The sequence below is a fragment of the Esox lucius genome, chromosome 24 (genome assembly GCF_011004845.1).
Source record: "Esox lucius isolate fEsoLuc1 chromosome 24, fEsoLuc1.pri, whole genome shotgun sequence".
NCBI classification, from domain to species: Eukaryota; Metazoa; Chordata; class Actinopteri; order Esociformes; family Esocidae; genus Esox; species Esox lucius.
In genome coordinates this window covers 23,118,185-23,142,479 of record NC_047592.1, presented here as the reverse complement: position 1 = coordinate 23,142,479, position 24,295 = coordinate 23,118,185, and the positions used below count along the sequence as shown (strand labels likewise).

The window sequence follows — 24,295 nt, the reverse complement described above, 5'->3', positions numbered from 1 at the left end:
ATGAGTGATAATAGGGAAATTACAGGTCATTCAGAGTTTTCTCCAGATTATAGATGCCGTTTCTGAATGCAAGTGATATTCTTAGGCAACTTTGCTGATTCACAAGCAACACAAACACAACTGAAATTATACAGTGGGGAGAACAAGTATTTGATACACTGCCGATTTTGCAGGTTTTCCCACTTACAAAGCATGTAGAAGTCTGTAATTACTATCATAGGTACTCTTCAACTGTGAGTGACGGAATCTAAAACAAAAATCCAGAAAATCACATTGTATGATTTAAAAAAACATTAATTAGCATTTTATTGCATGACATAAGTATTTTCTCACCAAGCTGCTTGCCTATTGTCCTGTAGCCCATCCCAGCCTTGTGCAGGTCTACAATTGTATCCCTAATGTCCTTACACAGCTCTCTGGTCTTAGCCATTCTGGAGAAGTTGGAGTCTGTTTGATTCCTAGCTACTATTTTTGCTCACGCTCCCCTATCGCCTGCCTCCTTGTCAGGTGAAAATGTGAAAAAAGTCTGATGAAAGTCTGATTAATTTTATTAGTACAAAAACAAGGTATGTCAAACTCCCTTAACTTGTCCCCATCACAATAGAATGATCATATCCATAACTGACAACATTGTTATTGTTAGATATAGTTGCCCTACATTACATTTTTAACTAGCTAGCTAAGTAGTATTATTTTAAGATCACTGATTACTGTACATGTTTGCCACGGGAAGACAAGTACAGATAAAATTATTTCCTGCTGCTACCCAAGGAAAATGGACACTAATTAAGTCAGTTTGTTAAATTGAGACTGATGATATTGTTACGTTGACATTTGTAAAACCTTTCAAAACATAGCTAGCTAAAGATTCCAGTCGTCTACATGGAAAATATTGATAATTTTGTCCAACCATAACAGATAGATGATGACTAATGCACTAGGATAAGTAGCTAATGAATTCTAGTTCAACAAAACTGTCTTTCACAGACAGCCACCTAGCGATAAAGTAGGAGAGAGTTTGTAAGAAGAGTGCAATATATAGTGACGTGAATCAATATAATCTGATGTATGGAATGGGAATATAATTTTATAAACACCTTTTTGAAGTCAGCTCTTTGTACTCATCTATAATTGTTACATGTATGTGAATTATTGCAATCATCTAACGTCAACTAAGCATATAAGTAGAACACAAGTTTACCTCACAAGTTCTGGTCTGGTCCCCAAGAATCGTGGAATCTACCAGAAATTATTAATAAATGTTTTTGCTCTCAATAGATTCGAAATCAGTTCTTCCACATGAGAGGCACTGTCTTTAACCACTACACCACAGCTTTACACGTTTCAGCAATCGCTAGACACCATTGAGGATTGTATTAAACTGACTAACGTTTCTTATTACGTTTACCTCTACCATAGCATCTATGTACAGTATGGCTTTTGCCACTGGCCGTTTTAACAGCTTATTAGCTAGTAATAGACCTACTAGTATCTACTGACCTCTTAGGAATAATCATAAGAATTGAGCAATTTTTTAGCGAGACCGAAGATGAACTTTTCCATGCCAGAAACAGTCACAATATAAATGTATACAGTTTCAGTTAAGGCTTACTATAACGTAACTACTATGTTGTAGCCAGCAAATGTGTTTGTCTATCCTGACCCACAACGCATGCAAGGATGCATTCTTTGAAAATCCACCAGAAACAGTCGCAATATAAACTGCATTGAAGCAACTGCCATGTGATTGGTTGATTAGATAATTGCATTAATGAGAAATTGAACAGGTGTTCCTAACAATCCTTTAGGTGAGTGTATAGGCGCTGCTGCGGTTGGGTTGAGGTATTGAAGGTTCATGAGAGGTCCTCAGAGATGTGGACACCCAGAAATTTGAAGCTGGGCACACGCTCCACCTCAATACCATCGATCAGAAATGGGGCGTGACTGCAGCCTTTAGACTTCCTGTAATCTACAGTGAGCTCCTTGCTTTTCTTTGTATTGAGGGCCAGGTTGTTGTCAGTGCACCTTGCCGCCTTGTGCTTCACCTCCTCCCTGTAGGCTGACTCGTCATTGTCACTGATCAGGCCTACCACCGTTGTCATCTGAGAACTTGATGATGGTGTTGGAACTGTGTACAGTCTTAGGTGAAGAGGGAGTATAGGAGGGTGCTCAGCATGCAGCCTTGTGGAACACCAGTGTTCAGGATCAGGGTGGAGGATGTGAAGTTGTCTAACCTGACAGACTGGGATGTTGCTTATGAAGTCCAAAGTACAGTTGCAGAGAGAGGAGCTGATCCCCAGGTCAGGGAGTTTATTGACCATCTAAGAGGGGATGACCGTATTGAATGCTGAACTAAAGTCTATGAGCAGCATTCTCACATACACTCACCTAAAGGATTACTAGGAACACCTGTTCAATTTCTCATGAATGCAATTATTTAATCAACCAATCACATGGCAGTTGCTTCAATGCATTTAGGGGTGTGGTCCTGGTCAAGAAAATCTGCTGAACTCCAAACTGAATGTCAGAATGGGAAAGAAAGGTGATTTAAGCAATTTTGAGCGTGGCATGGTTGTTGGTGCCAGACGGGCCGGTCTGAGTATTTCACAATCTGCTTAGTTACTGGGATTTTCACGCACAACCATTTCTAGGGTTTACAAAGAATGGTGTGAAAAGGTAAAAAAATCCAGTATGTGGCAGTCCTGTGGGCGAAAATGCCTTGTTGATGCTAGAGGTCAGAGGAGAATGGGCCGACTGATTCAAGCTGATAGAAGAGCAACTTTGACTGAAATAACCACTCGTTACAACCGAGGTATGCAGCAAAGCATTTGTGAAGCCACAACATGCACAACCTTGAGGCGGATGGGCTACAACAGCAGAAGACCCCACCGGGTACCACTCATCTCCAATACAAATAGGAAAAAGAGGCTACAATTTGCACGAGCTCACCAAAATTGGACAGTTGAAGCCTGGAAGAATGTTGCCTGGTCTGATGAGTCTCGATTTCTGTTGAGAAATTCAGATGGTAGAGTCAGAATTTGACGTAAACAGAATGAGAACATGGATCCATCATGCCTTGTTACCACTGTGCAGGCTGGTGGTGACTACTTCCTCTGATGGTTACTTCCAGCAGGATAATGCACCATGTCACAAAGCTCGAATAATTTCAAATTGGTTTCTTGAACATGACAATGAGTTCACTGTACTGAAATGGCCCCCACAGTCACCAGATCTCAACCCAATAGAGCATCTTTGGGATGTGGTGGAACGGGAGCTTTGTGCCCTGGATGTGCATCCCACAAATCTCCATCAACTGCAAGATGCTATCCTATCAATATGGGCCAACATCTTGATAGATATTGGGCATGAAAAGTAGCTGAATTACACAATGTATGAGAGTATTAATGATCTCTGTACGAAGGACACCAAGTAGGAAATGTGATGCCCCATTTCTGATGGGTTCCACACATCCTGTCCAAACTTCCTGATAGGAGTTTTTCCATCTGACTGTCATAAACTCTATGAATTGACCCATGGACCGTAGGTTGGCACATACCATTGTGAGGAAACCTGTCTTTACCTGATGATATGCATGTATTTTAGTTCTATTCTCTTGTTAGAGGAGTGGTTCGTTGTCTTGTGCTTTATGAGGTACCGTATCACAAGCAGTTGGTATCTACTACTGAGGTGCCCCACACAACCTGATAAGCTGTGGAGCCAAGAAACTTAAGAGGGGACACTATTAGGCCATGTAAGGTTAGGATATAGATTACACGTATGTGATTGGAAGACAGCCAGATATTGGTGGGGATGTGCTGGGGCATAAATACTGTGTCCACTTTGTAATCATTGGAGAGAGATTTAAATGAGAAATGGAAGGTTAACATCATAGACTCATGCTGAATAAAGATGGATCTCCCCTGACTTCCGATGGGATTTATTTTGTTCATGGATCAAACTTGGACAGAATCTAACAATTTCTAAAGAATGCTTTCAGCATCTTGTTGAATCAATGCCACGTATAAATTAAGGCAGTTGTGAAGGCGAAAGGGGGTCAACACAGTATTAGTATGGTGTTCCTAATAATCCTTTAGGTGAGTGTTTATATATGTATATGTATATATATATATATAACATTGTACATAGCAGCAGTAAAAAAAAAAGAAATAGGCTACAGTACTGCAGCATGAAAGAATGAAAAAAATGGACAGGGTCAGAGAGAGGAACAGATGGAAGTGTATCAGAAAGGGTTTGGAGACAGCATTGGCCAAAGCAGAACAGGAGAAGAATCAGACCCTAGAAGCCTGGAAGAAGGAAAGGGGGGGGGTGGGCCAGGGTTACTGCTTGTCTGCAACGAGGAGAAAGATGGATGAAGGAGGAGATAAAGGAGAAGAGCACGCAGTTAGCAGATAATTGGATGACTGAGCTGAGAGACAAGGAGACCTGATAGAGGCTCTGGAAAGAGAAAAGATGAGGCTTCTGAGCCAGCATGAAGATGAGAAGAGGGGATGGGAGATGGAAAAGAGTGACATGGAAAAGGAGAGGTTAGTGCTTACAGGAGAGTGGGATAGAAAGAACAGTGAAATGGAGAAAATGAAAAAGGAGAAAGACAGATGGGTGATAGAAAAGAAAGATATGTTGGAGAGGATGAAGGATGCACACATTCAGATGTATCACATGCAGACTGTCCTGAGGTTCAGAGAGCAAGAGCAGACACAAGTACAGTACTCCATCAAACCAGTCAAAGTTCAGGAGGGTCAAACTATCATATTCAGTAGATTATATTAATGCTGGAGGAGGGATGTTAAATATTTCATAACAAATAGTATTGCAACCCACTCTCTTCCTTTTGCGTACATTTAACATGGGTTCAAACTTCACAATTTCGTGCTATGCATACGCCAAAGTCCTTTTTTGCATGCAGTTCAGACGCGATCTACTCCCATTAAGAACTATATTGAATAAATGCCATATTAAAGTTTTACCTTTACCCTTTGACGTTCTTTCAAGGAAAAAGTTAATCTACGGCATTTAAACGATTTGTCAATCTTTGGGAAATCCGAGCCTCAATGATGTTGACGTCAAATAGGTTTAAGTTGGTGCGGGTCAATGAAACGATTTTCTTGACCATTATTATGAATGGGAGGAGATCGCATCTCAACCAAGGTTATAATAGTTTTGCATTTTTTATTAGTTTTTATTTTTATTTCGTTTAGACTTTTAGTTTTCAAATTCAGTTTAGTTTTAATTCGTTTTTAAAGTGGGTTTGCTAGTTTAGCTTAGTTAATTTTTTTTGAAAATGCTTAGTTTTAGTTTCGTTTTTATTCGTTTCAGTGTTAGTTTTAGTATTTTTTTGTAATATGGGCTATTTGTCAGGGGCAAGATTCAAAAAGGTCAGAAAATGTATTGTGTAATAATAACTCAACAAAAACTATGTTGTTTAGGGACAAAGTGTTATGATGTGTATATTTGGAGCAAGGCACAGATTCACAGATGTTAGCACTCAAAACCTGTGATAACCATGAATCATCATACATTTATATGTCTAGCACTAGTTTTGTTATGACCTTTGCCAAGAGCATAAATAGATAGATGAAGTTTTTAGCAATCTGATCACTATTTAGTAGATTTGCTTTAATGTTTTGAAAAAAGTATCTGAAAGGGATAGTTAAAATAGAGGCCAAATTCACACCCCATGGAAATACCTTTAACGTTAACGTTACCTCTTACAAAATCCACACGCCGTACCAAAAATCTAACGTTACACATCTTCTAAACAGAATTCACACGCTATACAAATACCACGGCTATACAATTTTCACACCCTATTCTAAATTTATACAATAGCCTTCTGCCTACTCATCTGGATTGAAGCAGCAAACATTCAGTGTAAAAGTAAAAATGACATAACATTATTTAATATTTGAATCACAACTTAGTGTTTTGACATCAACAACCCAATTGCATTTTACCTCAAACTTGCGACAAGTTAACTTTCTAAAGAAGGCACAATCGCTTCTCGGGTAGACATTAACACACTGACAAAATTATATTCAGAATTTTAAATATTTGTATACAATTTTTTAATGTGTGATTGTGTAAAGGTGTTCACGAGATACCAACCTTTCGCAAACTTGCTTCAACGTCGTTCTCATGGAGACGCTGTGTGCACGGAGGGGAGGGGTGTGTGTATATCAAGCGTGCCGCACAAGTCCTGAAAAGTGAAGCCAAAACGTCTCGATCGCCCCCTGGTGAGTGGTCCCAGTATAGGTCATAAACCCCGCCCTCCCCATGATATTCAATGGGACGCGAGACCAACTAAACAATTAAATTAAATTAAATTAAAAAAAACAATTACCCTTCAAATATCTTTTTTCCAAACCTGGTTTCTGTCATTTACGGTAGTTTGTATCACGCTAATGTAAATTCAAGAGTTTGTTTTTAAAATAAGTTGGTTTTCAGTTAGTTATTTAATGGTCTAAAAACGGTGGTGTGCCGTCGTGATTCACAGCTGTGATTGATAGCTATCTGAGCCGAGGAGCCACTGAAGCGCCATCAGGCTTTTTTCGCGATCTTCGGAGGACTGAGGAGATTGGAGCTTTACATTTAATCTCTAAATTTCTATAATTGATATAATTTCACACGGACATAATGGGTTGTTCTGCAGTACATTGTGCTAACCGATCTGGCATTTCCAATCGATCTTTGAATTTTTTTCGGTAAGTTAAATTTATAAGCTATTTAATTAGTAAATACATGTAATGGGCTAGCTAACGTTAGCTAAAAGACAACAAGCCTCGTTAATAGCCATGTTAATAGCTAGCAGGTGATCGTTAGCTAGAAGTTACCAATAATTTTTGTATTAGGCCTATTCTAAATTAAGGTTAAACATGATGTAAGTTAGGCTATAACATATCGTCTAGGTTTAACAAGCAAAGGTTGTACTGTACTTGGACTTGCGATTGATTACGGTATGCGCATTCTGCGAGGGAGAGTGAGGGTGGGGCACATGGGTGGGGCTGTTGATTTCGCGGCTTTACGGCTTTACTTCCTGCTCGCTACTGCGCATAACTACTGCGCAGAACTGGTCCCAAGATCGCTATCTGCGCAGGCGCAAGTCCAAGATGTCAGCGCCGTATCGGGACACTGGCGGCTTCAGTTTTCACCAATGGAAAAGAGCGAAAGGGCGTCGTCCATTTTTTTTACAGTCTATGGTGTATATGAGTGACAGAGAGACGGAGGGAGAGCAGGGAAAGGAAACACAGCTGAGCGAATATTCTGCGTGTTTTAAATAGCGTTAAAAAGGGAAAGACATTGACAAAGACGAAAAACTAAGCATATTTACTCTATAATTTTATTTTAGTTAGTTTTGTCAACCACACATTATAGTTTAAGTTAGTTGTTGTTTTTTTGTAATGACTCGTTTTTGTTTTTATTTCAGTTAACGACAATGTTTTTTCCCACCTAGTTTTTGTTTTTTCGTTCGTTTTCGTTAACGATTATTACCTTGGTCTCAACTGCACGCAAAAAACGACTTTGGTGTATGCATAGCAAGACATTGTGTGAACCCGTGTTATATGTACGCAAAAGGAAGATAGTGGGTTAATTATTGCCTTTCTCTTTCAGAAGGAAACTAAGAAAGCCCAGGAAGCAAAGGAGAAGCAGGAGAAAAAGGAAAGAAAAGAGAGATCCTGGAGAAAAAGAAAGAGATACTCAGAGTCAAAAAAGTAGAACATAAGGACAAGTGAGGGAGAGTAAGGAGAGGGTGAAAGCCCACCTGGATGAGGTGTCAAGGCAATATGACCAAAGGAAACAGAAGGAGAAGGAAAGAAAATTGGTGTTGGAAATGGCATATGGCCAAGAACATTTGGGATTTTTTTTTAAAAGTAAATGGTTGACATTCATTTCATAAATAAAACAACATGAGCATTTTAATTATTTGTCAGTGTTCATTGCTATATAGACAAAAATATGTTTAGATGTTTCCTGGATATTGAAATCCATGTTATCTTTCTGAGATACAGAATATTTTATGTACTATGTTTAATTTTCTCAAAAATGCTTATTGATAAATGGTTTACATGGGAAACATTTTAGCATGTGAATTTAATTAACTTGTTGAGTTAACTTGACCACGTTTCAAATTACATTTTTAATAATGTCTCTTTTTGAACTTTGCCAAAACCCATGCTAGAATGATGCAGTTCACCAAAACAAAAATATTCAAATATGGAATATTTAGATTTTATTTATTTATTGAGTCCATTTTTCATGGGATTCTGATATAATATGGCATGTTTTCTTACATGATTTATACAAATTTTACTAAAACATGCATTGTACATAGTGGCTCAACTTGTACAGAGTTTGTCATGTGTTGCAGAACAAACTCAGAAGGTGACTTTCTAAAGAGTGATAGGATTGTCAGTCTTTAGGATGCAACCTCTGGCTTTCTGAATATAATAATTCCTGATGCTACTTTTACATAAAAAAATAAAATAGAATACCTTGTAATAATCAATGCAGTAGATGGTAAAAAAATACTTAGTCTAGTCGCAGCTCTGTCTATATCAGTGGTTCCCAACCAGGGGTACTAGGACCCCTGGGGGTACAGGAACTGAAACAAATTGGATAGTTCTCGAGGTCCCCGGTTCAAGTCTAAGATAGATACAACATAATTCTCTTTCAGTGCCCCTCAAACCTGGAATGATCTACAGGATGAACTTAGGTTGAAGGATACTGGCCCTGTTTCATGAATTCCTCTCAGAGAAGATCTCAGATTTGAACGTTGGGAGAGATTTACGATCATCTCTAAGTGTGATTCAAGGAACTGTCGCACCTGGTCGAAATGAGCGTAGATATCATTGCAGATTGATAAATCGTGGACATGGGAAGGTGCTTCACCTGTCCTTATTTACATATGACACCCGTTATATGGGTGTGGTGATCAGCAACCTATGAATTGACAGATTTAAACATAAATTATATTATTAACAATTTGTCATTCTCCATGAAGAAATCAACACAGCCCAGAGACAATGTCCTTTAAAAGAGCAAACGCTGCCATCATCCTTTAAAAGCCAAAGTCCTTGCAAACTGCTCTACCAAGAACCACTGGTTTATTATCCTCTCACTAGTCAATTTAAGACCTGTTAACTAATCAAGATGCCAGCCACCGAAATTATAATGATAATTTATGATCTTGATAAGTATGTTGATATGGCCTGAGTGACTTAAGAAAAGCAAGGCAAAGCAAGTTAATTTGTCTTCATTACTCTTCATGTCTTCATTACTCTTCATGTCTTCATTTCAGTGCAACAACACCACTGATGGCCCACTATGTTATTTACTTCAAAGATTCAATCAAAAAACAGAAAAGGAACCAGGGAAGCCTAGTTCAGCCAGCCCACAATTAAAAGTGTCAAGTCTTATTTCCTTCACTGGATTCAAACCAAGGTCTCCCAAATGAGTGGCTGTGTCCTTAACCACTACACCACAGCACTATACTTTTGGCCAGTGTCAGTATAGCATCTCGACATTAGATCATTTTGTCACGCATCAACATCCCACCAAGTTTTAATATTTCGCCAGACACCATTAAGCACTGTGAGACTGAATATTAACTTTACACAGCCAAAGCTATTTTACGGCACAAAAATATTTTTCTTTCATTAGTGAATTAAATTGATACAGTAATTATCAATATAGGTGATGATAAATGATTTTTTCATCAAGTGAAAAGATGAGAAAATTGTGGAAACCCCAACTCTGTTACTGCCCAAGGCGTTTTTATCTAGCCTATTGTTACCACAAAAATCATGCACGAATGTGAACTTTGAAAATCCACCAGACGTAGTCACAATATATATATTTTTATTTTAGGCTTACTATAACGTAGCTACTGAAGGTTGTAGCCTGTGACGTTTTTGTCTATCCTGACCCAAAAAGCAGGCACGGACGTGTATTTTGAAGATCCAACAGAAATGGTCGCAATATAACCATAAACAGTTTTAGTAAAGGCTTACTTTAATGCAGCTACTGATGTTTGCAGCAAGCACAGTTTTTGTCTATCCGGAATAAATCCTAATGTATCATTTGCATTGACTGCCAGGAGATTCAAATGCAGTAACCTCTACACTATTTAACAAGGGGTAGTCAGTTAGTCACTCACTAAGTCAGTCAGTAAGAGACATTCGTTCTTCTTGGAAGGCTCCACTTACGTGGTCCGGCAAAAAGACAATTGTGAGGGGCCAGCTGGATTGAGCGGTCCGACTGCGTCCTCTCCTGGAGGCAGGCCTCAGTACTGCCACTCAGTATGCGCTCACCTGCAGCCAATTAACTCATTATGTTTGAGCTCTCTTAAGGACTGAAGCTGCAGAGGCAGAGTGTTTGCAAGCCAGAGGCTTTGCAGAGTTCCTCAATGCCATGGTTACCTCCCAGCAAACACTTTACGTAACCACTACCAACCGTGACATTACCTTCTTATGACGTTGTGGCAACGTTGTCCGAAGGTAATTGCATGACCACATCTTCCTCACCTGCTCAGGACATCGTACAAACGCAATTAAATGACGTACCTACAATGTAAAAACGTATGTACCAGTTTGGTAACGATCTTATGTAACTATAACTGGAAAGGTTTAACTGCTATTTTTGTTGCGACACCGTACTTTGTACAGAGTTCAACTGAAGAAATAATAATACTCCAATACACACAATTGATCAATTTAAATGCCATGTAGCCTAATCTGTCACAAGATGGAAGGCATACACAAATTAACTGTGCACGCATGGACAAGCCGCAGCTCGAGGGTCCCACCCAAGCGTGCCGCACAAGCCCTGAAAAGTGAAGCCAAAACGTCTCGATCGCCCCCTGGTGAGTGGTCCCAGTATAGGTCATAAACCCCGCCCTCCCCATGTTATTCAATGGGACGCGAGACCAACTAAACAATTAAATTACCCTTCAAATATATTTTTTCCGAAGCTGGTTTCTGTCATTTGCTGTAGTTTGTATCACGCTAATGTAAATTCAAGAGTTTGTTTTTAAAATAAGTTTGTTTTTTGTTAGTTATTTAATGCTCTAAAAACGGTGGTGTGACGTCGTGATTCACAGCTGTGATTGACAGCTATCTGAGCCGAGGAGCCACTGAATCTTCGGAGGACTGAGGAGATTGGAACTTTACATTTAATCTCTAAATTTCTATAATTTCACACGGACATAATGGGTTGTTCTGCAGTACATTGTGCTAACCGATCTGGCATTTCCAATCGATCTTTGAATTTTTTTCGGTAAGTTAAATTTATAAGCTATTTAATTAGTAAATACATGTAATGGGCTAGCTAACGTTAGCTAAAAGACAACAAGCCTCGTTAATAGCCATGTTAATAGCTAGCAGGTGATCGTTAGCTAGAAGTTACCAATTATTTTTGTATTAGGCCTATTCTAAATTAAGGTTAAACATGATGTAAGTTAGGCTATAACATATCGTCTAGGTTTAACAAGCAAAGGTTGTACTGTACTTGGACTTGCGATTGATTACGGTATGCGCATTCTGCGAGGGAGAGTGAGGGCGGGGCACAGGGGTGGGGCCGTTGATTTCGCGGCTTTAGGGCTTTACTTCCTTCTCGCTACTGCGCATAACTACTGCGCAGAACTGGTCCCAAGATCGCTATCTGCGCAGACGCAAGTCCAAGATGTCAGCGTCGTATCAGGACACTGGTGGCTTCATTTTTCACCAATGGAAAAGAGCGAAAGGGCGTCGTCCATTATATATACAGTCTATGGTCCCACCATGTCTTCGCTGTAGTATATGTACTCCTAAATAGTGAAAGGTTTACCTCAGCAATTACATTATCGCGGTGGTTGTATACTTCTGATTTGTTAAACTATACGTTTTTTACTCCAGTTGAAGATAATTCCGATTTAGTCGTGTCTGTGAGTTTTCACAAGTATCTTCTCTGGTTAGCCCAATAGCTATTGTGTTTAAGTTTCAATCGCTATCATAGTTTTTTTTTTTCTATTTAGAAATGATGTAATCATTTATGTTAACCTTTCAAACTACAGCAAGGTACTTTCTGTTTTTCTAATTAAGCAATTTTCCAATTGTGTCATTTCTGGACAAGGAATCTCAGGTAAGCTTATTTAACTTTACAAAGCAGATAGCTATCTGTTCTATCTAACAAATAAGCTAAAATCACTTTGGTTGTTATCGAATAACATTGGCTCTGTAGAGCATGCCAACTAGCGTTAGCAAGCTACTGTAGCTAACTAGCTAGCTTGATTGATTAATTTTTTTTTTCTCCAGACAGGCTGAGCTCAGTTCAAGGAGTGTTTCAATTGCTGGGACAGAAATAAACACTCATGTCGAGTTTGAGTATACAAGGTGTGACTAAGCACGCGGTAATCATCATGTTTTTAAAGTATTTCCGCTGTGTACATTTTTGCTGTAACGTGCACTAGGCTGCCGAGTGGAACATTAAAACATTAATTTCCATCGCAAGATAATTTTGACACGGAAAACCTGCTAAGCAGATTTGAGCAAGTACACAATTTTTTAGTCATATTTTAACCAACATTGAAATCCTAAATATGCATTCTCATTTATTGTTGCAGCTTTCCCTGACTGTAAGAAGAACCACAGGCTAAGCAGCTGAAGTGACTGTAAACACAGATGATCAATAGAATAATGCTGTAACTAGAGGCTTGTGCAATATGCTGTAGTGTTTTATTTATGCAGCTTTAGGGTAAGCAATATGTATTGGTAGCTTTTTGATATAATTGGCTTGAGTTCTTTAATATCAAGTAATATTTCACTTTCTCTAGTTATTGGGCTACCAATATGTGATGCATAAAAATTGCAGAGCAACTTTAGCTTTTGTTATCATAAAGACAATGTCCCCTTAATAGTTTGGTCAGTCTCAACTAAGATATGTAGACTGAGACCAGTAATACAAAAATATTAATAATATACAGCTCTGGAAAAAATTAAGAGACCACACCTATTTTTTCTTAAATCAGCCATTACATTCAAGTGTCTGTTAAATTCCAACACAGGCACACCTCATTTTACTCAATGAGGTACTGATTAGATGATTACCTACTAAACCAAATCTAAAACTAATGAGGAAATTATAAAAGCCACAGCTGTGGTCATCACTATTCTCTTGCAATAGAACCAGCTGGATGGCAAAAACCGAGCAAGTAGTACCTCAAAGGTAATAACTATTCAGCATGACAAAAGAGCTGAAAAGAAAAGCTTTGATTGGGGAAAAGGTTTCAATTCTGACTTTACTGGCTGAGGGATACAGTGAGTGCCAGGTTGCTTCCATCCTGATTTTATTTTTCCAGAGCTGTATAACCATTGAGTCACCTCATAAGTACTCAAATGTTAAGGTATTTACTGAGTTCACATAACTGCAGGTGCAGTTATGGCTCCCAAAAACAAAGGAAGGTGAAGATAGAATTGATGACCACTCAGACTCATCTCTGACAACGAGGAAGAGTAAAGCTTCCATTTTTGCTTGTGTTATTGTATTTTCACGGTTGGATAATATTACTTGTTTGATCAGTTTATAGTTTAAAAGAACTTAGGCATTAATGTTGTCTTATGTTCTTATATTTTAGTTATTTGTAAAAATGGCCAATTTGATTATATCTCTTATGTGATCAGTTGATAGTTGGATTTCAATTAGAAGGATATAACACTATTAGTGGAAAAAGTAATTGTTTAGCCTGATTATTGCCATTGAAGACCTGCAATTTAATTGTAGTGAACTAGGTGGGATTTCCTACTTTATCCTTCCTGTTTGTTTTGAAGTCCCACACAGTTCTGATTTCAATTTCTGTACCGTTGACCAACTTGGGAGAGTGTGAGGTGGGTGATCAATAAAATGATTTTTTAATTACATACATTTTCTTGATTGTTTGTAAATGTTAAATATTTTCATATCTCATATGGGGCTCTTCTATATAATGTAATTTACTTTGTTAGGAGATAATACCTGGACTGATGATCAAACAGTATTGACATAATTTTATCTGGAAAGGGATTCATAGAATAAATGTCTACATAATACCTCAAATGCTCACTGTAAAACTAAAGTCTGTTTAGAGCCCTGCTGAATGCTGTTGTGCACCTTTAAGAGGGCATGGGACAGTTGGAGGGGATAAACGCACATTGTGAGATATGCTGACTGGTCAGAAATTAACATAACTGTACCTATTTATAGCTGTAGGTATGACTATACAAATTTTTCAGTGCAAAAGATTGTTACGGCATATTAAAATACCTGGTACAAAATATTGTTACACAAATTACAAATGGATTACTTTAAATAAATTGCATTTCAGGTTGTATTTATGTAAGATCATTATCTAACTGTTCAAAATGTAAGTTACCTTGCTAGTACGCCGTGACAATGCAATATTGTTTGCTGGGAAATGACTACATGAACAAAATATCTAGTAGGGTTGACAATGTGGTTTGTGCTTTAAAAAGAGCAGGAGAGTATATTGTCATGTACTTGAAAAACCAGCAGGAACATTGTGGAATGTAGGAATATAAGGCAGAAAACATGTTAATATATAAAAACTTTTGATAGCTACACTTGGTTGGATATTTTTGGGTGACTTTCAGTAACAAAACTGTTCTCTCAGTCTAATTGGTTATATGATATTGTGCACAGACTAATTTAACATGAATACCGAAAATAAATATAGAAAACATCCATTTAAAAACTACTAGCCCTGTTCGTTACTCTGTAAATGGTTATAAACAGGGCTAGTAAGATTTTACTTGGGGTAGTGGTAATTTTGGCCTACTAGCCCGGCAGGCTAGTGCCAAAAATCCTTTAGATTCAACCCTGCATAGAGCAAGTATCATGAGGTTAGATTCATTTGTTTTTTGCCAACTGTAACAGATGCTGGAGATGGAAAATAGACTGTGGTGAATACAACGATGTAAATAGCCTATGGTAAATAGCCTATGGTAAATAAATTGATTTATCGTGGTAGATCACTATTTCTAAGTGAACACAGAGTTCAGAAGATGCTTAAGCATCATTTTATTGACATCAATTATCTCAAAGCATGTACATGATAATCAGTCATCTGTCACACACATCATAACTGTATTATTCGTTATTTACAGGAAAATATTTAGAAGTTGATTCATGCATGCTGTGAGTTGCCTCTGTGTCCGGCTTCAGTCTTCTCCTCCAGTCCTTTGTCCCAAAGTAGACATTAATACATTTCATTATAATTCGCCTGAATTATGATTGCTCCTACTGACCGGTAATTACTTCTGCTTAAATATATGACTAGTGCATCACTTTACCACACATTATAATAATTGTAATAACATCTAAAACACATGATTATAACAGTTGTGATTATCACTCATAATAGAAATATTATTTTCATGCATGTGAATTATGCACAGTCCAGTCTTTGTGTCATGTCACAGGGAGCAACTACTAAGACGTTCTGGTGGATTGTGACAATAGACTTTGTTAAATAGACTGTGGTAAATAGACCATACTATACAGTATGTAAATAGACTATAGTGATTAGATTGTAGTAAATAGACCATTCTGAATTTAAAAAAAGAAATAATTGTGAACATGATTAGACTATGGTAAAGGCTCTTTAATAAAACTGATCACCATCCTCAGTGTCGTCCTTGAATCCAGAGGCCACTATGCTCTGCAGTTCTGTTGTTTCCTTTTCAGATGTTGGGGGTAAAATTGATTTCAGCTGGTTTTCAATAAGCTGAAGTCTTGCTTTACATTTTGTCTTGTAAAGTTCCTTATTTTTCACAACACAAGCTCTGATCTGTTTTTCTGCATTATCACAAGATGTAGCCAATGCCAAGCGTTCTGTTTTAAAACGTGGGTGGTTGGGATCCAAAGCCATTAGACGTCCCAGGCTGTTGATTCTGTCCATCAAGTACTCGCTGGAGATCTCAGTGTAGGTTCCAGAGATCATGTTCACCTGATTTGCAATATTGCAAGCTTCAAATGCCTGTCGGTAAATCATATCCTTCAAGAACAAATTCGAACCATATTTCAGGTTTGAATTCCCAGCATTTTTGGTAAAATCCTGCAGGGATGTCTTCAAACATGTGTTAATAATGTTTGATATCATCTGAAAGAACTGCACCATTTTACGCCATTTCTCTTGCAGAATGCCCATTGCCTGTAGACCTTCAGCTAGCATTTTAATGGTTGAGTCAAATTCAATGTCCTGGACATCAGAGTTTCTCAATTTGTTGAGGATTTCAGCTAGCCCTCTTTGCTTTTCCTCCATTTTTTCCAGAGACCTTTCGTACTTCTGACTGGCACTTTCAAACTGGGCTTTCATTTGCTCAATACGGAAGCGGGCATTTTCTGAAGACATCTGACCTGCTGGTCCTGTGCTTGAACTTTGAACTTTACTCATTCCTGGGCTAGTAACTGGTAAGGCAGACGTTTGTGTGATTTTTTTGGCTGAACAATCAAACTTCATTGCAGACTTCTTTACGCTCTTAATTTGTTTGATCACTTTTTTGTTCTTGGTGTCATTGTCATGCTTGTCCTCAGAAGCCCTTGAACTTAGGTCAGTGCAAATGGTAATGATCTCTTGACACATTTGCTCTGCCTGAGTCTTTGTGGGAGATTGGTCTGCTTGTTCTATGCTTGACAGCAGATTTTCGATTTGTTCCTTGAGCCAGTCAGTCCTCATCTTTCCTGTTTTCTCATCTACAACCTTTGACCATTCAATTTTGTCCTTCTGAATAATGTCATATAAGGTTTGGGCAGTAAGAAGCAGCATAGGAGACTGGCAAAGAACTTCATTTGTCGCATACGTGTTAATAGGATTTTCCGATGTCTTTTTAAATAAGTTTACTGCAAGTGAAGGCAATTTCAATGGAACAGTCAAAAAATTTGTGATTGCTTCAACAAAGTTCATTCCAATCATATCCCAACCTGATGGCATGGAGTCCATGGCCTTTTTGAAATCTTCATAAGACTTATCCTGCAACTTCTGTAGTTTCACATATTCTTTTTCAGCTAATTCATTTTCCTTCTCAAGTATATCTTTCTGTACCTTTTGGTATTCCAGCATATTCCTAACCTCTTCCAGTTTTGTGCCATAACTCTGTTTTGCACTTGTGCACGTCTCTAAAAGCTCTGAAATCAATTTAGTAACATGAGCAAACTTATTTTCAACAGATTTGGCCAGTTCCACACAACTGGCTGATATGTTGTTAATGCTATCTAAGGTGTCAGGAAGAAGGTTTTTAACAAGGGCATCATCATTCTGGACAAGTATATCGACAGCTGTCTTGATGTAGGGTGGCACATTTTGTGTGTGCAAGCGAATCTGGTCCATGCTTTTGTGGGCTTCGTTAAAGGCTTCCCAACCTGAATTGCACACTTGCAGGAGGCAGGCACGAAATGAATCAGGATATTTTATGAACATGAATCCACCAGTAGGTTCTCCAGCCTTGATAGAGAAGTCTTGTTTGGAGGAGATGAAGACTAGCTCACCCAGGAAGGCTATTGACATTGGTGCTGGAGTCAGGTATTCTTCCCAGTTGGCATGAGCTTTAGAGATGATTGCAGTGTCTTCTCTGCATTGAGATGCCTTGGTTAAGCTACTGGTAGCTCTGATGAGGTCTTTGGCAGCCATGGGTCCTAAGGAGGGAAAACATCTTACTATAAACATTACAGATAATACGTCTTATTGGTGACTCTTTAAATAAAGTTCAGTAATAAGACATTGCATTTATAATACCAATGCAATAGCATTTAAAAACCGTATTAACCATGTATCCAAAATGTGTGTGTATAAAGTTATTTACACTCACCTAAAGGATTATTAGGAACACCTGTTCAATTTCTCATTAATGTAATTATCTAATCAACCAATCACATGGCAGTTCCTTCAATGCATTTAGGGGTGTGGTCCTGGTCAAGACAATCTCCTGAACTCCAAACTGAATGTCAGAATGGGAAAGAAAGGTGATTTAAGCAATTTTGAGCGTAGCATGGTTGTTGGTGCCAGACGGGCCGGTCTGAGTATTTCACAATCTGCTCAGTTACTGGGATTTTCACGCACAACCATTTCTAGGGTTTACAAAGAATGGTGTGAAAAGGGAAAAACATCCAGTATGCGGCAGTCCTGTGGGCGAAAATGCCTTGTTGATGCTAGAGTTCAGAGGAGAATGGGCCGACTGATTCAAGCTGATAGAAGAGCAACTTTGACTGAAATAACCACTTGTTACAACCGAGGTATGCAGCAAAGAATTTGTGAAGCCACAACACGCACAACCTTGAGGCGGATGGGCTACAACAGCAGAAGACTCCACCGGGTACCACTCATCTCCACTACAAACAGGAAAAAGAGGCTACAATTTGCACGAGCTCACCAAAATTGGACAGTTGAAGACTGGAAGAATGTTGCCTGGTCTGATGAGTCTTGATTTTTGTTGAGACATTCAGAAGGTAGAGTCAGAATTTGACGTAAACAGAATGAGAACATGGATCCATTGTTTAAATGCCACAGCCTACCTGAACATTGTTTCTGACCATGTTCATCCCTTTATGACCACCATGTACCCATCCTCTGATGGCTACTTCCAGCAGACTAATGCACCATGTCACAAAGCTCGAATAATTTCAAATTGGTTTCTTGAACATGACAATGAGTTCACTGTACTGAAATAGCCCCCACCGTCACCAGATCTCAACCCAATAGAGCATCTTTGGGATGTGGTGGAACGGGAGCTTCGTGCCCTGGATGTGCATCCCACAAATCTCCATCAACTGCAAGATGCTATCCTATCAATATGGGCCAACATTTCTAAAGAATGCTTTCAGCACCTTGTTGAATCAATGCCACGTAGAATTAAGGCAGTTGTGAAGGCGAAAGGGGGTCAAACACAGTATTAGTATGGTGTTCCTAATAATCCTTTAGGTGAGTGTATAGTGTGGTTCCCTTTCAGAAAATGGGCAGCAATGGGGAAACACTGTTTTTGCAACTAATCCTGCTACAATGCGGTGAGATTCTAACTTTTAGTTTCTGCTGTTTTGCACACATTCTTTCCACAAAGAAACCTTTGCAGATAAATAACTGCCTTGGTTGAGGAAGCAATGACACATTTGATAGAGGTATTTTCCCTGTTTGTTGATGTTTGAAAGATCTATTTGTAAGTGCCATTGCATTGGGTGCAGGAGTTACCCTTGCCATTTTGACATTTAAAATGTTAGTCATTTTGCAGACACAACTTACAATAAATGCATTCCTCTTAACGTGTCTTAGAAAACCAACATCATAATAAGTACAATTTCCTTCAGCAAAGCCATCAACTTTGTTGGCAAAGTGTTCCAGACTTCAAGCAGTCATTGCCTGCAAAGGATTCTTGACAAAGTCAAGAATTTCGGGACCTAACTGGATTTGGCATAATAGGACCCTTTGTTTTGCGTCTTTTGCAGTTATTTTGTCTTGTTTTGTTTTATGGAGGGATTCAAATACATGAGATATTTTTTAAATAATAGCCTAATTTGCATAATTGAAACAAATTATTCTTATTAGGATAATGGTCTTCTTTGCATTGTGTTACTGGGCTGTTGTTGCTCCTAGACGCTTCCACTTCACAATTACAGCACTGACTTGTGGCATCCTATGACAGTGCCACTTTTAAAGTCACTGAGCTCTTCAACACGACCCACTGTACTGCCAATGTTTGTCTTTGGAGATTTATGCTGGATTTTATGCACCTGTGAGCAATGGGTTTGGCTGAAATACCTGACCTCAATAATTACTAGGCGTGTCCAAATACTTTTGGCCATATAGTGTATTTCTGGATACAGCAAATTTTTGTAGACTAATTATAGCTATATGCACCTAAATGAACTTGATGGATTTTTTAGGGGTGTACTCACTTTTGTTGCCAGCGGTTTTAGACAATGGGTGTGTGTTGTGTTATTTTGAAGGGACAGCAAATTTACACTGTTATAAAAGCTGTACACTCACTAATTTAAATTGTAGCAAAGTGTCATTTCTTCAGTGTTGTCACATGAAAACATGTAATCAAATATTTACAAAAATTTGAGATACTGTAAGTAACGTATTCTAAGTAATAATTTCTTCATGAAAAGATATAATCAGATATTGACAAAAATGCGAGGGGTGTACTCACTTTTGTGAGATACTGTATGTCACATTGCAATCAGCACATGATTGGTTAACTGGGATTATAAAGCATAGTTGGAAAAATCTATTTTAATTGTTTTTAATAAAAATGGAACGCAAGAGAAAACAAGCATTCGGAGCTGAAAAAAATCAGCGTTCTTCTTGACGAGTTAGAGGGACCAGCACCTATCCATCAAAAACAGAAGGGGAAACCAGGGACAGTTGTAACACTTTTTGCAATTTTCCCTATGAATCAAAAAAACATTTACACCTAAATTGTAAATGGTATTTACACTGGAAAAAACATTTACAATTTGCTATATTATAAATTTCAATGAGTCAACTACTGAAACAATGTATTTAAGGGGTTTATGAAATGTCTACAGGTTGCAAAATTGATTTAAATACAGTCACTCCACTGTTACAACCGTTCCAGTGTACATAGACGGTTGTAACATGTCTAAGATACATATAATGAATCAATCAAATACTCTAAATTAAAAATATGATTAATCATTCACCTTATTGTGACTATTCATTTCCTTTTTAAAATAATGATTACATTTTTTCACACTACATGACAAAGAAGAGTGGAAGCCGTCAAATTACATTGCATGAAAATTGTTTAATGGGTAGGAAACACATCAAAAGTTTTAATATGGTTCAAAATCAAAATGGATGATTTTAAGGACAACATTGCCTATGAGGTGGGGAGACTCAGCAGTCCACATTGATGGAATCATTCCTACTCACAGTTGTGGCAAGTGTAAAGGTCACTTCCTTCTGTGCAGACCTTGTGTGCCCAGTCTTTACAGGATCAGCACTGGAGCCAGACCCCCCTTGACCTGGAGTAACTGTCCAGGCACACAATGCCTGCACAATCCACTGATTTGCCCTGTTTTATTAAATCTTTATCCCTCTTCAGCAGAAGTAGTGGGATTCCCCTCTCTATTCCTCTTTTTGATACACTTCTCAAAAAATGTAAGGGCATATGTAATCACCACAGTATAACACCAAGTCAATTAAACTTCAGGAATATCAGTCTGTCCAAAGCATAAGCAATTTTGAATCAATGTCACTTGTGTTGGTGCAAATGAAAGTGACAACAGGTGCACTGGAGAGGCAACAGCAAGGGAATGGTTTTGCATGTAGTGGCCACAGACTATTGCTTGCTTATCCTTCCTGCCTGATTCTTCTCTAAGTTTGCATTTTACTAGTGTCCCTGTCACTACTGCTAGAACGAGGTGGTACCTGCAACTATTCAGGTTGCACAGGCAGTCCAGCTCCTCCAGGATGGCACATCCATAGGTGCCGTCACTAGAAGGTTTGCTGTGTCTACCAGTACAGTCTCTAGAGCATGGAGGAGATACCAGAAGATGGGCTGTCACACGAGGAGAGATGGACAGGGCCATAGAAGGGTATCAACCCAGCAGCAGGACCGGTATTTGCTCCTTTGTGTGAGGAGTAACAGGAGGAGCACTGCCAGAGCCCTACAAAATGACCTCCAGCGGCATACTGGGTGGCATGAGGGCCCGACATCCTCTAGTGCAGTGGTCACCAAATAGTCGATTGCGATCGACTGGTCGATCTTCACGGCATTCCTAGTAGATCGTGAACCCTTTTGTAAATGTGCTGTTTTTTACTACTTTTTATACCGAAAAATATACAGTGATTCGTTATGTGATTGGGTGTGTGTACGTTCTACTGTGTCGGAAAATACAATTAAACCAATCAGAAGCTATATTACAGCAATGTGCTTAACAGTGCGTGTAGTCTATCGTACAGTGACACTGTATGGCAGTGCACAGTTATTGATGTTCGGTGGTGGAATGTTAGCTGTCAGACATCCAGCAAAATGGCTGAGGGACCGGTAAAAAAGAAGGCAAAAAAGTACAATTTCCATGATGAATGGGAACATGAATTTCTGTTCACCACAGTGAAGGAAAACACGATATGCCTGATATGTCAGAAGGCTATATCCTTATTTAAAAGAGGCAACCTGAAGCGCCATCATAGCACCGCTCATCCGAAATTCACAATGACATGACATTGAACAGCTCTCTGCTAAAATGCAGGAAGTGTTTGGTTTGCCAATGGGAGTAGACATGGAAATAATTGACTTACAAAGTGACATTGAATTGAAAGCTAGATCGAGAGACAAGGACTTTTGGGGACTTGTGAGTAGAGAGAAGTATGCACTCATTTCAACATGCGCGATTAAGGTGAAGGCCTTTTTTGGATCTACGTACCTAAGTGAAATGGCCTTTTCACAGATGAAAATAATAAAGTCAAAATACCGTTCTCGCCTTACAGATGCACATCTAACAGACTGCATTAGACTAGCCATGTCGAACTATGAGCCAGACTACGACTCACTTGCAGATAGTGTCCAGTCCCATCCATCACACTGACTGAATGACAGGCAGACAGACACTGTTCTCCTCTTGACACTTATTTTCATGTGTATCATATTGAGCCTCTCTTAATTTACTCTATTTTTGTACAGTCATATTACTACAATTCAAAACTAAAGTGCATTTACATTTCTATTTGCAGCTTGTCATTGGAATAGTTGTTCATTGTTGTGTGTGTATTGGTTGAGATGGTTATTTATAGTTAAGTTACTCAATATTGTAACGTGCCATGGTAAAATGCAATACTATTATTTCGAGTGTGTTATTAATATTGGTAGACTTGGTTCATGTGCATTGCTAAAATGCAATACTATTGATGGGCATGCATTTGTGTGATAAGCCTGTTATTGATTAATGGTAAACTTGATTCCTGTGCATTGTTAAAATGCAATAATATTGATGGGAATGCATTTGTGTGGTAAGCCTGTTATTGATTATTGGTAAACTTGATTCATGTGCATTGTTAAAATGCAATAATATTGATGGGAATGCATTTGTGTGGTAAGCCTGTTATTGATTATTGGTAAACTTGATTCATGTGCATTGTTAAAATGCAATAATATTGATGGGAATGCATTTGTGTGGTAAGCCTGTTATTGATTATTGGTAAACTTGGTTCATGTGCATTGTTAAAATGCAATACTATTGATGGGAATGCATTTGTGTGGTAAGCCGGTTATTGGTTAATGTGACTTGTAATATACAATTCTAATTGCATCCATTTGTGTGCCAAGCCTGTTAGTGAGCATAGTAAAATAATATTGTTAACCTCTATTTTGTATATTAAGGCGGCGTTTGTTGGTGCTTACAGACAGAATGATGTTTTTATAGTGAATTACATTTTAAGATCAAATGTTATTAATCGATTGTTTTTCAATGGTAGATCTCAGCTTACGTTTTGAATAAAAATGTGATCTTGGGCTACAAAAGTTTGATGACTACTGCTCTAGTGGGACCTGTGCTCACAGACCAGCACTGTGTAGCTCAATTGGTATTCGCCAGAGAACCCCAGAATTGGCAGGTCCATCATTGGTGCCCCGTTCTCTTCACAGATGAGAGCAGGTTCACACTGAGCACGTGACAGACCTGTCTGGAGACGCCGTGGTGAACGTTATGCTGCATGCAACATCATCCAGCATGACCGGTTTGGTGGTGGGTCAGTGATGGTCTGGGGAGGCATATCCTTGGAGGGTCTAACAGACCTCCACGTGCTAGCCAACGGTACCCTGACTGCTGTTAGGTACAGGGATGAAATCCTTACACTGGTGCAGTGGTCCCTGGGTTCCTCCTGGTGCAGGACAATGCCCGGCCTCATGTGGCCAGAGTGTGTAGGCAGTTTCTGGTTGACGAAGGCATTGGTTGCCATTGACTGGCCCTCATGTTCCCCAGACTTGAATCCAATTGAGAACCTCTGAGACGTTATGTATCGGTGCATCCGACGCCACCAAGCAGGGCCACAGACTGTCCAGGAGCTCTTTGATGCAGGTCAGGCAGGAGATCCCCGAATACACCAACCTTCACCTCATCAGGAATATGACCAGATGTTGTTGGGAGTGCATACAAGCACATGGGGGCCATGCTTACTACTGAGTCACATTACGAGTTGCCGTGATGAAATTCACGCAAGTTGGAACAGCCTGTGATTTCACTTGTTTACTTTGATTTTTGGTGTGAGTTTGAATCCAACCCTCAATCGGTTGGAGAT

The 24,295-nt window shown here is 38.9% G+C and overlaps 1 protein-coding gene across 3 annotated transcripts in view; it reads right to left on the bottom strand.

Annotated features, from left to right (window-relative positions):
• Positions 1 to 15,039: 15,039 nt before the first annotated feature.
• LOC105027187 overlaps positions 15,040 to 24,295 on the bottom strand; it is a 24,579-nt gene continuing 15,323 nt past the window's right edge. For 2 of the 3 annotated variants that reach the window (XM_034290287.1, XM_034290288.1), the window contains exons 2-3: positions 15,664 to 17,676; positions 15,040 to 15,222 (exon numbers count right to left, since the gene is read on the bottom strand). In XM_034290287.1, the coding sequence (XP_034146178.1) occupies positions 15,170 to 15,222; positions 15,664 to 17,671 (2,061 nt within the window). In that variant the 5' untranslated portion in view covers positions 17,672 to 17,676 and the 3' untranslated portion in view covers positions 15,040 to 15,169. Of the gene's footprint in view, positions 15,223 to 15,663; positions 17,677 to 18,410; positions 18,440 to 24,295 lie in introns of those variants that run through there. The other variant, XM_034290289.1, reaches the window with a different exon arrangement.